At 43.4% G+C, this 13016-nt stretch overlaps 1 protein-coding gene across 12 annotated transcripts in view; it reads left to right on the top strand.

Annotated features, from left to right (window-relative positions):
* The first annotated feature begins 5306 nt into the window (after positions 1-5306).
* Positions 5307-13016, top strand: part of LOC118367604 (aggrecan core protein) — a 19063-nt gene continuing 11353 nt past the window's right edge. For all 12 annotated transcript variants that reach the window (XM_052494360.1, XM_052494359.1, XM_052494356.1 and 9 more), the window contains exons 1-3: positions 5307-5518; positions 11872-11954; positions 12338-12724. In XM_052494360.1, coding sequence (XP_052350320.1) covers positions 5514-5518; positions 11872-11954; positions 12338-12724 — 475 coding nt within the window. In that variant the 5' untranslated portion in view covers positions 5307-5513. The remainder of the gene's footprint in view (positions 5519-11871; positions 11955-12337; positions 12725-13016) is intronic.

The following is a 13016-nucleotide window of genomic DNA, read 5'->3' as shown; positions in this document are numbered from 1 at the left end:
GGCGGGCCGAACAGGCCCCCATTAACATCGACGGGGCTGTAGTGGAGCAGGTTGAGAGTTTCAAGTTTCTTGGTTTCCACATCACCAACAAACTATCATGGTCCAAACACACCAAGACAGTTGTGAAGAGTGCACGACAAAACCTATTCCTTTTCAGGAAAAAAAAAGATTTGTCATGGGTCCCCAGATCCTCAAAAGGTTCTACAGCTGCACCATCGAGAGCATCCTGACCAGTTGCATCACCGCCTGGTATGGCAACTGCTCTGCATCTGACCATAAGGCACTACAGAGGGTCGTGCGAATGGCCCAGTACATCACTGGGGCCAAGCTTCCTGCCATCCAGGACCTACAGTTGAAGTTGAAAGTTTATATGCACTTAGGTTGGAGTCATTAAAACTCGTTTTCCAACCATTGCACACATTTCTTGTTAACAAACTATAGTTTTGCCAAGTCAGTTAGGACATCTACTTTGTGAATGACACAAGTAATTTTTCCAACAATTGTTTACAAACACAGTGAGTCATAAGTGAAATAATCAATCACAATTCCAGTGGGTCAGACGTTTACATACACTAACTTGACTGCCTTTAAACAGCTTGGAAAATTCAGGAAAATTGTCATGGCTTTAGAAGCTTCTGATTGACTCAAATGATGTCAATTAGCCTGTTGGAGGTGTACCTGTGGATGTATTTTAAGGCCTACCTTCAAACTCAGTGCCTATTTGCTTGACATCATGGGAAAATCAAAAGATTGATATCAAGACCTCAGAAAAAAAATCTGGTTTCTCATTGGGAGTGATTTCCAAACACCTGAAGGTACCATGTGCGTCTATACAAACAATAGTATGCAGGAATAAACACCATGGGACCACGCAGCCATCATACCGCTCAGGAAGGCGATGAGAAAAGTGCAAATCAATCCCAGAACAACAGCAAATGACATTGTGAAGATGCTGGAGGAAACGGGTCTATAACCACAGTAAAATGAGTCCTATATCGACATAACCTGAAAGGCCGCTCACCACCATAAAAAAAAGCCAGACTACGGTTTGCAACTGCAAATGGGGACAAATATTGTACTTTTTGGGGAAATGTCCTCTGGTCTGATGAAACAAAAATAGATCTGTTTGGCCATAATGACTGGATGTTTGGAGGGAAAAGCCGAAGAACACCATCCCAACCATGATGCACGGGGGTGGCAGCATCATGTTGTGGGGGTGATTTCCTGCCAGAGGGACTAGTGCCCTTCACAAAATAGATGGCATCATGAGGATGGAAAGTTACGTGGATATATTGAAGCAACATCTCAAGTCATCAATCAGGAAGTTAAAGCTTGGTCGAAAATGAGTCTTCCAAATGGACAATAACCCCAAGCATACTTCCAAATTTGTTTCAAAATGGCTTAAGGACAACAAAGTCATGGTATTGGAGTGGCCATCACAAAGCCCTGACCTCAATCCTATAGAACATTTACTGCATCTTGCCATCTTTATGTAATACATGTATCACTAGCCACTTTATGTTTATATACCCTACATTACTCATCTCATATGTATATACTGTACTCTATACCATCTACTGCATCTTGCCTATGCTGTTCTGTACCATCACTCATTCATATATCTTTATGTACATATTCTTTATCGCTTTACACGTGTGTGTATAAGTAATGGACCAAAATTCCCCCAACTTATTGTGGGAAGGTTGTGGAAGGCCACCTGAAACGTTTGACCTAAGTTAAACATTTTAAAGTCAACTTCTGACCCACTGGTAATGTGATGAAAGAAATAAAAGCTGAAATAAATAATTCTCTACCATTATTCTGACATTTCACATTCTTAAAATAAAGTGGTGATCCTAACTGACCAAAGACAGGGAATTGTGAAAACTGAGTTTAAATGTATTTGGCTAAGGTGTATGTAAACATCTGACTTCAACAGTATATAATTGGCAGTGTCAGAAGAAAGCCCATAAAATTGTCAGAGACTCCAGTCACCCAAGTTACAGACTGTTTTCTCTGCTACCGCACGGCAAGCAGTACCGGAACGCCAAGTCTAGGACCAAAAGGCTCCTCAACAGCTTCTACCCCCAAGCCATAAGACTGCTGAGCAATTCATAAAATCGCCACCGGACAATTTACATTGACCCCCCCCCTTTGTACACTGCTGTTTGTTTGTTACCTATGCATAGTCACTTCGCCACCCACCTACATGTACAGATGACCTCAACTAGCCTGTACCCCCGCACACTGAGTCCGTACCGGTGCCCCATGTATATAGCCTCGTTATTCTTATTGTGTAACTTTTTATTTTAGTCTGCTTGGTAAAAAAAAAAAAATCTTGAACTGCACTGTTGGTTAAGGGCTTGTAAGTAAGCATTTCACGGTAAAGTCTACACTTGTTGTATTCGGCGCATGTGACAAAGTTTGATTTGATAATAACCATGACACAAAGGCAATTGCATGTCTGTCCAGGGACTTGAGATTGAACAGGGGTTTCCAGAATGGGTCTTTGGAAAGTAGACTGTGGTCCTATTGACTCACAGCTGTTACCAAGACACCGTTCAACACAACAGTGTGCCAGAACAGTGTGATTAGACTACAGCCCCAGTAGTCAACCTCATGCATTGTCGTCCAGTTGTTTCTTTTCAGTGGATAATGTAGCGACGCATTAGCTCAATGGCAATACTTAATTTAAAAAAATTGTGTCAAATCTAAAAACGATTTAAATTAGAAATCAAATGTATTCATGTTAATGTTGTTGACTTATACTTCAGTGCTGTGGGACCCATAAAGAGAGGCCCCTGTTGTACCTTCTCCTGCCCGGGTCAGGGTGTGAAACGTGTGCTACTGCTTTTGGCTGTTTTGTCCCCCCCTCATTGATGACCTATGCTAGGTATTCAAAGAGAACAGTTCTGTTCTTTTCATGTCAACCTTGGCCTACCTCTATTGACCGAGCAGGCAACTGAAAACCACGGTATTGCCACCGCTTGTGCCAGAGCTCCTGATGGCTAAATCCAGGACATTACACCTTCTCGCCAGAATGTACCAGTGATTCTGAGAGGGCACGCCACTCTATGCCAGTCTTCCCGGCTGCCACCAATTCACTGGTTACGTGGATCCTTGTTTTTACATGGACGGACATCTTGACTCTTCACAATAACTATCCACTGAGGTTAAAAGACAATTCATTTCACAAAGAATCTTTGACCTGTTGGAGCTTTCCATCGTTTCCTCTTGTCAGATGGTTTTTACCATTTCATGTCAAGGAATAAATTGTCTCTCATGCATATTCACTTGTAACTCCACTCCCACTTGTGTAGGCACCGCAGAGTGGACAAATGGCAGAGAAGCCTGAGCTCTAAATTCTGCCACAAAATGCCTGCAGGTACTATGCAGAGAAGTCATTGCGTAAGGTTGAGAAATGACCTATCAACGCATTCATCATTGACACAGCTGAAGAAGTATGTAGTCTGTGAGATAAGCCAAACAGGTTCTCATTAATATTGATTTAAAAAGGTAGTAAAGTATTACAGCAGTGGCACAATCAGGTCAGTGATCAGATTTAATCCCAGGTGGAATGCATGTCTTTGTGCCATGAAGGGATATAGCTGGATGAATTGGGAAACGTTGCCTGGAATGAAAGTATTCCCAGAGGAAGTTATTAACGTTGTAACATACATGTATTTTCTACAATTATGTTTTGGCACCTCACATCATTATCAATTATAACATTGACATGGATGGTCGCAATAACCAAGAATGAACTAGACATTGGGTGGGAAGTGCATGGCGAAAATATCGGGCGACTCACTCTGAGCCAGCCTACCATTATATCCATGCCTCTGGGCCTGCAGTCCAACAGCGGCGTCCGTTCCACTGGCTTCCCAGCACCCATGTTGACCGTCCCGCACCATGCCTATATGTTAGATTCCTCCACAGCCCGCCACTCGGCCGCGACTGTCAGCTGAGCAAGGCTATGAACAAAGCCGTATTCACCCTCCCCTCTTACCAAGACCTCTTGCTCAGCACTACTACCATGCTATACCCACATTTCTAACTTCTGTCTGTTCATACCGTTGGACCATTAAAACCTCTGTGGGTGGCCAGCATCCACCCTCTGTCCACAAGTGGTGAGCATAGCAGACATGAATCACGACTCTGACTCTGCAGCCTGTCTGCGAGAAAGCAAGGTCCTGCTTTGTGTCTAGTTGGAAATCTATACATAATCGTTTCCCACATCATTTCAACCTGTATCATGTGTTTGACTTTTATAGGAAACTGGGTTAACTGATGGCTGTGAAAGGACAAATAGTTCCTCCACATACTCATATTGTTGAGCAAGTAATCTAATACAGGTCTTGATGAATCCCACAGAGATTTTGTTAAATTGGGAACTGAAATTGCATAAGCATCCAAAATGGAACTCAAAGCAATGTGATTGTGACACTTGACCTTTGTTTGGCCTTTCATGTTGTCGACAGGTTGAGCAAAAATATCTGCTATCATCCACATGTTAATCAAGATTGTCTCAGATTAATAACCCTTAATTAATCCCTTTGTGCAGGGGCACATAATGAGGATAATTTTAGATTGTTCACCATTAGCTGTTAACCCTCAGTTTTGGATTAATTGCTATTTTCTTGAGAGCCTTGCAATATTTCAGGGGAGCTTATAGGAGGAGTATTTTCATGAAGATTTCCTCTCCTTTTTATGAGTGATCAGCGATGGTCATAACTGGTCATATTCTTCATGACAGGCAATAAATAGGCCTAATCAAATCACCATGATATGTGCTCTTCTCACTGAATTTGGAGCATGGAAACAAATTATTAAAGTGGTTTACACGTTTGGTTGGTCAATTTGAACATTTACACGATTGCTCTAACTAAAAAAATGGAAAAACCAGCAGACTGAAGTGCTGTTTTCTTTTAATTGTAGTATAGGTAACTGGAGTATGTGAATGGGTGCTGCTGGTAGCTTATAGGCCTCTATTGTAGTCCCACTGCAGCATCCTCAGTGGTACCCTCTGCTGCGAGATGGTGTGGGATCGCAACTTTGAATTCAGGCTATTGACTTCTGATATTAATATCCCCTAAAGTGATTCCTTCAACCTGCATGCTTGTGGGCGATTGATGGTGTGGGATCGCAACTTTGAATTCAGGCTCTTGACTTCTGATATTAATATCCCCTAAAGTGATTCCTTCAACCTGCATGATTCCTTCACCCCCCCCCACACACCTCTTGGTCGGAGGAAGAAAGTGGGCTGTTCAAGATTTTGGTGTGCATAATTCTCTGCCCCCCAATCCCTCTTTACTTTGCTTCCTTCGCTGGCGGACGGAGCTCAAGTCGTTCTTTAGCTTTTTCAATTCAACTTGGGAAATCCTCGTACCTGACAACCCATTGTCCGATTACATTCAAATTTGGTGGAAAAATAATTATTAGAAGTTGCACCTGTCGAGTCTGCTTCAAAATACAGAGGTCCGCAGAAAGGATACTTTGAGAGGGTCGTTTAAATGAGGTAGGTGATGGATTTGTAAATCATATATCTTTGGCATGTCCTTCATAAATATAAGCATACATTTCTGTCGCAAAATAACACGTTTTGTTCATGAATTAGCCAACAAATGTTTTTTCGTTGTGTAAATCAAACATAAAATGCTCAATACATTTTGCCATAATTCTAGCTATTTAGAGACATTTTCGAAAAACGTTTTAAACAATATAGCCTATATTTTCCGTCAAAAATATATAATTAAATATTTTATATCACCTCTTTTAGCCTACTGTTATTGCTATTCTGTAGGTCAAAATGGCAATTTTATGGACGTTTATTTTGATATAAAGTTATTTTGACTGACCACGAACCCACAATCTCAAGTATTCAATGTAAAATAATATTTTCCTGATGCATTGTTTGCTGAGCACAGTTAAGCAGGATCCAGACAGATTGTACCTGCTACAGTGCTGTGTAAGGATTCACTCCAAACTGATTTTATTAAGTAAATCGCATGGGGCAATGCACACTGTTGTTCTAGGCCTACTTGTACCTATAGAAATACAAGTTGTACTGTACTCCAAACTAGCTACATATGGACATTCTGTGACAGGGAATACAACATATTTTCCCCAACCAACTACTGTATTGACATTAAGACCAGTGGCTTTGTTTAAACATATTGATTAAGACATACAGATCTCTGAACTGGAAAGGGAAAGGGGGATACCTAGTCAGTTGCACAACTGAATGCATTCAACTGAAATGTGTCTTCCACATTTAACCCAACCCCTCTGTATCAGAGAGGTGCAGGGAGCTGCCTTAATCGACATCCAGCCCGGGGAACGACTGCCCGTCAAAGGCTTGGACCTTTTGATGCCAGTTGATATTTGAGTGGGCTAACACAGCTGTTTTGTGGAATGTCAAGTGATAGTTACGTTGGAACAGGTAGCTAATTGCTCTACACCTCTCACAGTCAGCATACCTATTTGGCTAGTTTTCTTCATAGTCAGGGGCACTTACAATGTATAGGCTATTTCATGACATCTCAATGTTGATTTATCAACACCTCTGTTTCTAAGTTGATGTTGTATCATTTTAAAAGAGCTAACATCGACCCATACAGTACGTTGACCTAGTTTAGTACTACGTCCCAAGCAGGACCTTTCTGATACAGTATGTATGTCAACAAGCCTTGTACGTTTACATGGAAAAGTGGAACTGTAAACGTTTACGTGTGAGAGAGCCCCCCTCCCCCAAGCCCAGCCCCTGGATGTGCTCATCACTCAAGCCCCAGGTAGGGACAGCCATGAGGAGCTCCCTGAAATATGAAGAGGGGTGTGAGGTGAGCAGAGGGAGTGACACACATGCCCTACCCAAGTGGACTCTACTGCATGGAGTGGAGGGAGAGAGAGAGAGAGGGCAGGGTGAGTGCATGACCATTCTGCTGTCCAAGAAACAGAATAATTAACTTCGATTTGTGAGCTTGAAATTATTATAGTTTTTATATTTAAATATTCAGCCAACCAGTCACTGGAAAAACGAAAAGGAGGTCTGTATCATAGTATATGCCATTTAGCAGACACTTTTATCCAAAGCGACTTACAGTCATATACTGTATTTTCGTGTGTGGCCCCTATGGGAATCGAACCCACAAACCTTGGCTTAGCAAGCACCATGCTCTGCCAACTGAGCCTCACAGGACCATTATTATTATTTCTTCCATAAAGAAAGTAGAGGCAAATAAAAATAAAGGTGCACTTTGATGACACTTAGCTGAGTTTTAACAGGGCTGGATAATGCCCTAGTTGTCAGCCTAACTTTACCGGCCTCTTAATCATGTTCCTATGTACGATCAAGTAGCTATATCCTCCTTGAAGCCTGACTGTCAAGACAGACACTTTGATGCTGTGTTATCTGGGTTATCCTTCTCAGTTTGACTAACCTTGCAAATATGACTGTCTATTGCAAATATGAGATCACTGGTTTCTAAATAGGTCATTGCACCATCTTCGTGCTGTTGACTGACGAGAGTGGACTGGTTTGGTGTACTGCTGTGAGTGTTGCCACAGTTTGTCTTGACAGTCTCCCATAAGCCCTTTAAGCGCTCAGAAGCCCTACATTTCTGCCTAATCAGCCCGTGGCACAGGCTACAAATTGGCCAAGGCCCCCTCCCCCCATCCACCTCCATGAGTCAGTCCCTTTGGCTGGAGTGGCTAACGGCTAAAGCTAATAGCAATATGGCTAATGTCACTCCTCAGCTGGGCCTTCTGTTGTGTCCTGCCCTGCCGGAGGGGCACTGCTCAATGACACCAAAGCTTCCTTCCTGTTGACTTTCTCTCTCTCTCTCTCTTTCTCTCTCTTTCCTCTCTTAGTGCACTCTCTCATAGCCCCTTTCTTTCTCATTCTCACCCCCCCTTTTTTTTTGCTTCCTACCAGCCTGGGCCTGTGAGGGGGTATGGGTTGCCCCTAGAGATGGGCAGATGGAGTCATTCGAGGTAGCACGAGGCAGGATTGGAGGATGGGCGTGGTGGTGGGGTGGAATGAGGCCGGATAATGGAGGGTGGCAGACTGGCAACGGTGGTGGTCGGTGCCATTTCCATGAAAGGAGGGGGAGTCACTCAGATTTGGGAACTATACGAAAATAATGACTAGGACAGCTGGTGTTCGATAAGCTACAGAGGAGAGAGGCTGTGTGGGCCAGGTGTCTGTGTTCGTGTTTACGGTATCTCATTCTATTTGACCATAGAGAGTGATGTATCAAACCATTACTTAAGCCAAAAGAGAAATAATCTGTTACTAACCCTCATTGAATCAGTCCAAGAAAGTATAAGTCCACTTACAGAGGTACTTACACACCCACACACTTCCCCCTTCCCACCACCATCATCCCCATCACCAACACTGTATACTGCAGTCCTTCAGCCTGAAATGACCTTTCTTGGTCAGACCAAGGTGAAGTCATTGGTTATTCCAGCCACTTGTGATGCACATCTAAGCACTTCTGAGGTTGCCTGGGATGCGTTCCCCCCCCCCCTCTCTCCCCAGAGGAAGCCCTCTCCCTCTCTCTCCTTGGAGTATGGAAATGTGTCATGGCTAAGGGCCATGTGCCCAACACAGCAGGGAAGAAAACCACTGTGTGTGTGTGTGTGTGTGTGTGTGTGTGTGTGTGTGTGTGTGTGTGTGTGTGTGTTTGGCGATATTAACAAAAATTCATATCATGATAAATTTACTGAATTATCATGATAATGATAAGTTGAACGATAAGTTTACAAGTTAGTTATTTATATTACACTTAAAACTACTTATATCTCTTTGAATGTTGTGGCTACCATTGTCCCGTTTCATTTCAAACTTCACATTCCTCTAGTAAAGGCTACTTATCATTATTATCGATATCAGTAAAATGCCCTTGATAAATGGTTGGTTCGGCCTGTATTGATCATTTTGGGGTTTATTGTCCCAGCGCTAGTGTGTGTGTGTGGATATTGGGGGGGGGTTTGGGTGTTAGGGGAAATGAATACATATCAGTGCTGTCTGCTTATATACCTAATTAACAGTCATAGGATTGAGGAAGATTGAATGGAGGGTAATTGAGGAACCGGACAAAAAATACTTAATTTTCCTAGAAACCGGAGCTGAGACAAATAGGAGAGGGAAGGCTGCCAGTGTGTCAGTTAATTTGCTTGTCCACATTCTCTCCATCTACTGTTATCGATACTGCCACAGATCTATCAGCTCCCCAATTTCATTTCAACTGACAGTTATGATGTGGATGATTTACCTAATGATTTTCTTCACAGGTTTGAGACAGTTTTGTTCATGTGCAATTTACCAACTTTTATCTTCACCACTAATCTCCACTGTATTATCAGAGTGTCACGACTTCCGCCGAAGTCGGTCCCTCTTCTTGTTCGGGCGGTGTTCGGCGGTCGACGTCACCGGCCTTCTAGCCATCGCCGATCCATTTTTAATTTTCCATTTGTTTTGTCTTTGTTTTACACATCTGGTTTCAATTCCCCAATCACATGTTCATTATTTAACCCTCTGTTTTCCCCATGGTTTTTGTGCGTGATTGTTTTATTGTAAGTTCAGTCCGATGTTTGTGGGCTTGGTATTACTTCATGTATTTGGACATTTTGAGTAAGGTTCCTTGTGTTACACATCTCTGCTGTCCTGCACCTGACTTCTCTGCATTTGCTACACCCAGGTCCTTACACAGAGATCACACTCTAACAACCCCGATGTTTACTAATGGATTTACAGTTTATGTTATGCAATAGGTCACTTTCCTTCAAACTTTGAAAAGAGAGTTTTACATGGGAACTTTGGGTAATTGATCATTAAGCAACAATCGGATTACTACAAAACCAACATTAATCTCTGCCTTGATTTCTAGTTAATCTAGTTCTTCTTGACCTAATTCCAGTTCCTGATGTGATTTCCCACAATATCAGGATTCTATATAAAGGGAAGCAACAATCCAGACAGGCAATGTAGTGTATAGGTTGAGATTCTCTTCCTCTAACCTCGTCACTGGTTGCTTGTAAAATAGCTTGTAAAATTGATTAAAGGGTCTGGATGTGACTGTGGGCTGTCAGTAGACATTTCCTCCTGCTTCTCCATTTAGCAGAATCATCACAACCTCCTAAGTCAAACTTTAGGACATCAAGACATTTGAATTATAGGGATATATCTGCAGATAGAATAATTATAAAGATAATTGGCCTGATGGCACACGAATGCCACCTACAGTACTAGATAGTTTAGGTTGAATAAAGAATTCACATTGACTATATGGCCGAAGTTAGACTTGCATTTGTACACTGAGTGTACAAAACATTAAGAACACCTGTTCTGGCCATGACATAGACTGACCAGGTGAATCCAGGTGAAACGGGGTATGGTAGTAGGTGCCAGGCGCAGCGGTTTGTGTCAAGACCGGCAACGCTGCTGGGTTATTCACGCTCAACAGTTTCCCATGTGTATGAAGAATGGTCCACCACCCAAAGGACATCCAGCCAACTTGGAACGCTTTTGACACCTTGTAGAGTCCATGACCTGGTGAATTGAGGCTGCTCTGAGGGCAAAAGGGGGCTGATCAATAATAGGAAGGTGTTCTTAATGTTTTGTCCACCCAGTGTAGATTCTCTAACTGTTAGAAAGTGATCTCTAAAGCACCCAGTGCACTGGGTTTGCAGCATGACTGCGTAGTTCATTCACCAACACATCCAGTGGGGGGGGGGGGACTCTATTCATGTATACATTTTTGCACCCTCTAAGAAACACACTGCTTATTTGAATACACCGGCCTGCTCAGAATGGGTAATGTGGCGGTCCTATCGAGTCAGTGGGGGAAATGTGTAGCTGTGTCTGTGTGTCTTTGGTGTGTAGGTAATGTTGATGGGGTGGGGGTGGTTGGGGTTTAACATTTAGGTTGCTAAAAGGGATATAACGATGATAAAGCAGTGGAGTTGGAGAAAGGGCTTTGTGCCATGCCATCCTGGGGGAATTTGTGGGACATCAGAATTCTGCTCACACTCGAGAGCTCCCAAAGGCTGACTCATGCCAGCTGGATAACACCAAGGCCACACAGACAGTTACTCTCTAACACACTCTAGTTGACTGATGCAGAAAGGCACATACTTTATCGACACACACGCACACACACACACACACACACACACACACACACACACACACACACACACACACACGCACACGCACACGCACACGCACACACTATCTGACTAATGACACACTTGACTTAAAGAAATGTATATACACATGTAAAACCACAATACCCCACAAACAGATATCCATAATCTCATCAATTAACTTATTGGAAGCTCAACAAAATTCTGCAGAACTAAAGAACAATCCCTCACACTTGTCATACAAATCAATTTGTCAAAATGAAGAATGAATATTTGTTATTTCAAAGGGACTTCAGCTTGATCAGGACTATCGTTGCATGTGATGGATTAACACACCATCCTATCCGTTCTCAAGGTCTCTGCTAAATGACAGCGCTGAGATCTTAGCCACGGCTTTTACTTTACGGTCGTAGAGGCTGAGGTGGTTGGTGAAAGCTGGCCACTTGCCACTGTCTAGTAATATACTCTGAGGTTGATGAATGACTGTAAGCATGAATCAATATTTGTATATATTTTTTTTATTCTTGTCTCTAGGCATCCAAAGAGGCCGCAGGACCCTCTGAGACTTATTGAGGGAGTCATCCCTACCTCTTTGCCTCTTCTCACTTTCTCTACAGCACTTCTCCATTTGTCTATTAAGCTGTCACTATAATGATAATGTCTTTCTCTCTTTGTGTCTCTCTCTCTCCCCCGCCACCTCTCTTTTTCTCTCTATTGCAGATTGGAGATGCTCCTGTCTTTGCTGCTGTGTGCCATCTGTCCGCTCGTCCTACCGTCCTCCTCTACCCCCAGCCAAGCCTCAGGTGCGTGGCCACCCTCCGTCAGCCTCGGCTATACTGACATCCATTCAATTATCTATGAGCTTTGACTTCTAAGGGTATAGGGGCATTTTTTAGTCACTCCTCGATCATTCATAGTTTTTGCTGACACACACACTCTGGAAACAATTTTAGAAGGTGTGACTTTAGAAGCAGAAATCAAGGTTAACTGATGTGTCCAGGTGTGTCTCATCCGGTATTTGTGTCAACAACACCATGACGGCAAGTGGCAACTGGCAATACTTTTGAATGGGTTCCAGACTTTAACAAATAACATTAACTGCAACCTGAGATGCCCCCCCCCCAAACTGTGAACTTTTTGACTGTATAAAGTCAGCAATTGAACCCCTTCATTCTGCACTCTCCAGATGACTCCAGACTCCTACAGGTGACCATCCCTACGACCCCTCCCTTAACTGCCGTCTTGGGGGGCTCTCTTACCCTACCTTGCCTGGTGTCTCTGTCCCACCCGCCCCCCAACACAAATGGCCGCCACGCCGTACTCTCCCTACCCAGGGTCAAGTGGAGCGTGCTGTCCCAGGGACACGAGACTGAGATCCTGGTGGCCCGAGGGGACAGGGTGAAGGTCAGCGAGGACTACAAGGACCGAGCCTCCCTGCTCCATTACGCTTCCTCCCCGGCCGACCTCACCCTGAGGCTGGAGGGCCTGCAGTACAACGACTCTGGCTTCTACCGCTGTGAGGTGCAGCAGGGCCTGGAGGATGCCGACGATGTGGCTCAGGTCAAGGTCAAAGGTGAGGCCAGGGTTTGATGTCATAGATGTAGGGGATAAGCCAGAGTTCCTGACCCGTGACAGTAACAACTCAGGAGTGCGTGTGTCAAGACTTGTGCCTTGTGAATTTAATAATGAATTCACTTGTTAAATCAACTTCAATTAGTGTAGATGAAGGGGAGGAGACAGGTTATAGGAGGACTTTTAAGCCTTGATACAATTGAGACATGGATTGTATATGTGTGCCATTCAGAGGGTGAATGGGCAAGACAAAAGACTTAAGTGTCTTTGGACGGGGTATGGTAGTAGGTGCC

Source organism: Oncorhynchus keta, chromosome 34 (genome assembly GCF_023373465.1).
Source record: "Oncorhynchus keta strain PuntledgeMale-10-30-2019 chromosome 34, Oket_V2, whole genome shotgun sequence".
Lineage (NCBI taxonomy): Eukaryota > Metazoa > Chordata > Actinopteri > Salmoniformes > Salmonidae > Oncorhynchus > Oncorhynchus keta.
Note: the sequence above shows the minus strand (reverse complement) of the source record. Positions and strands in the feature narration are given on the sequence as shown.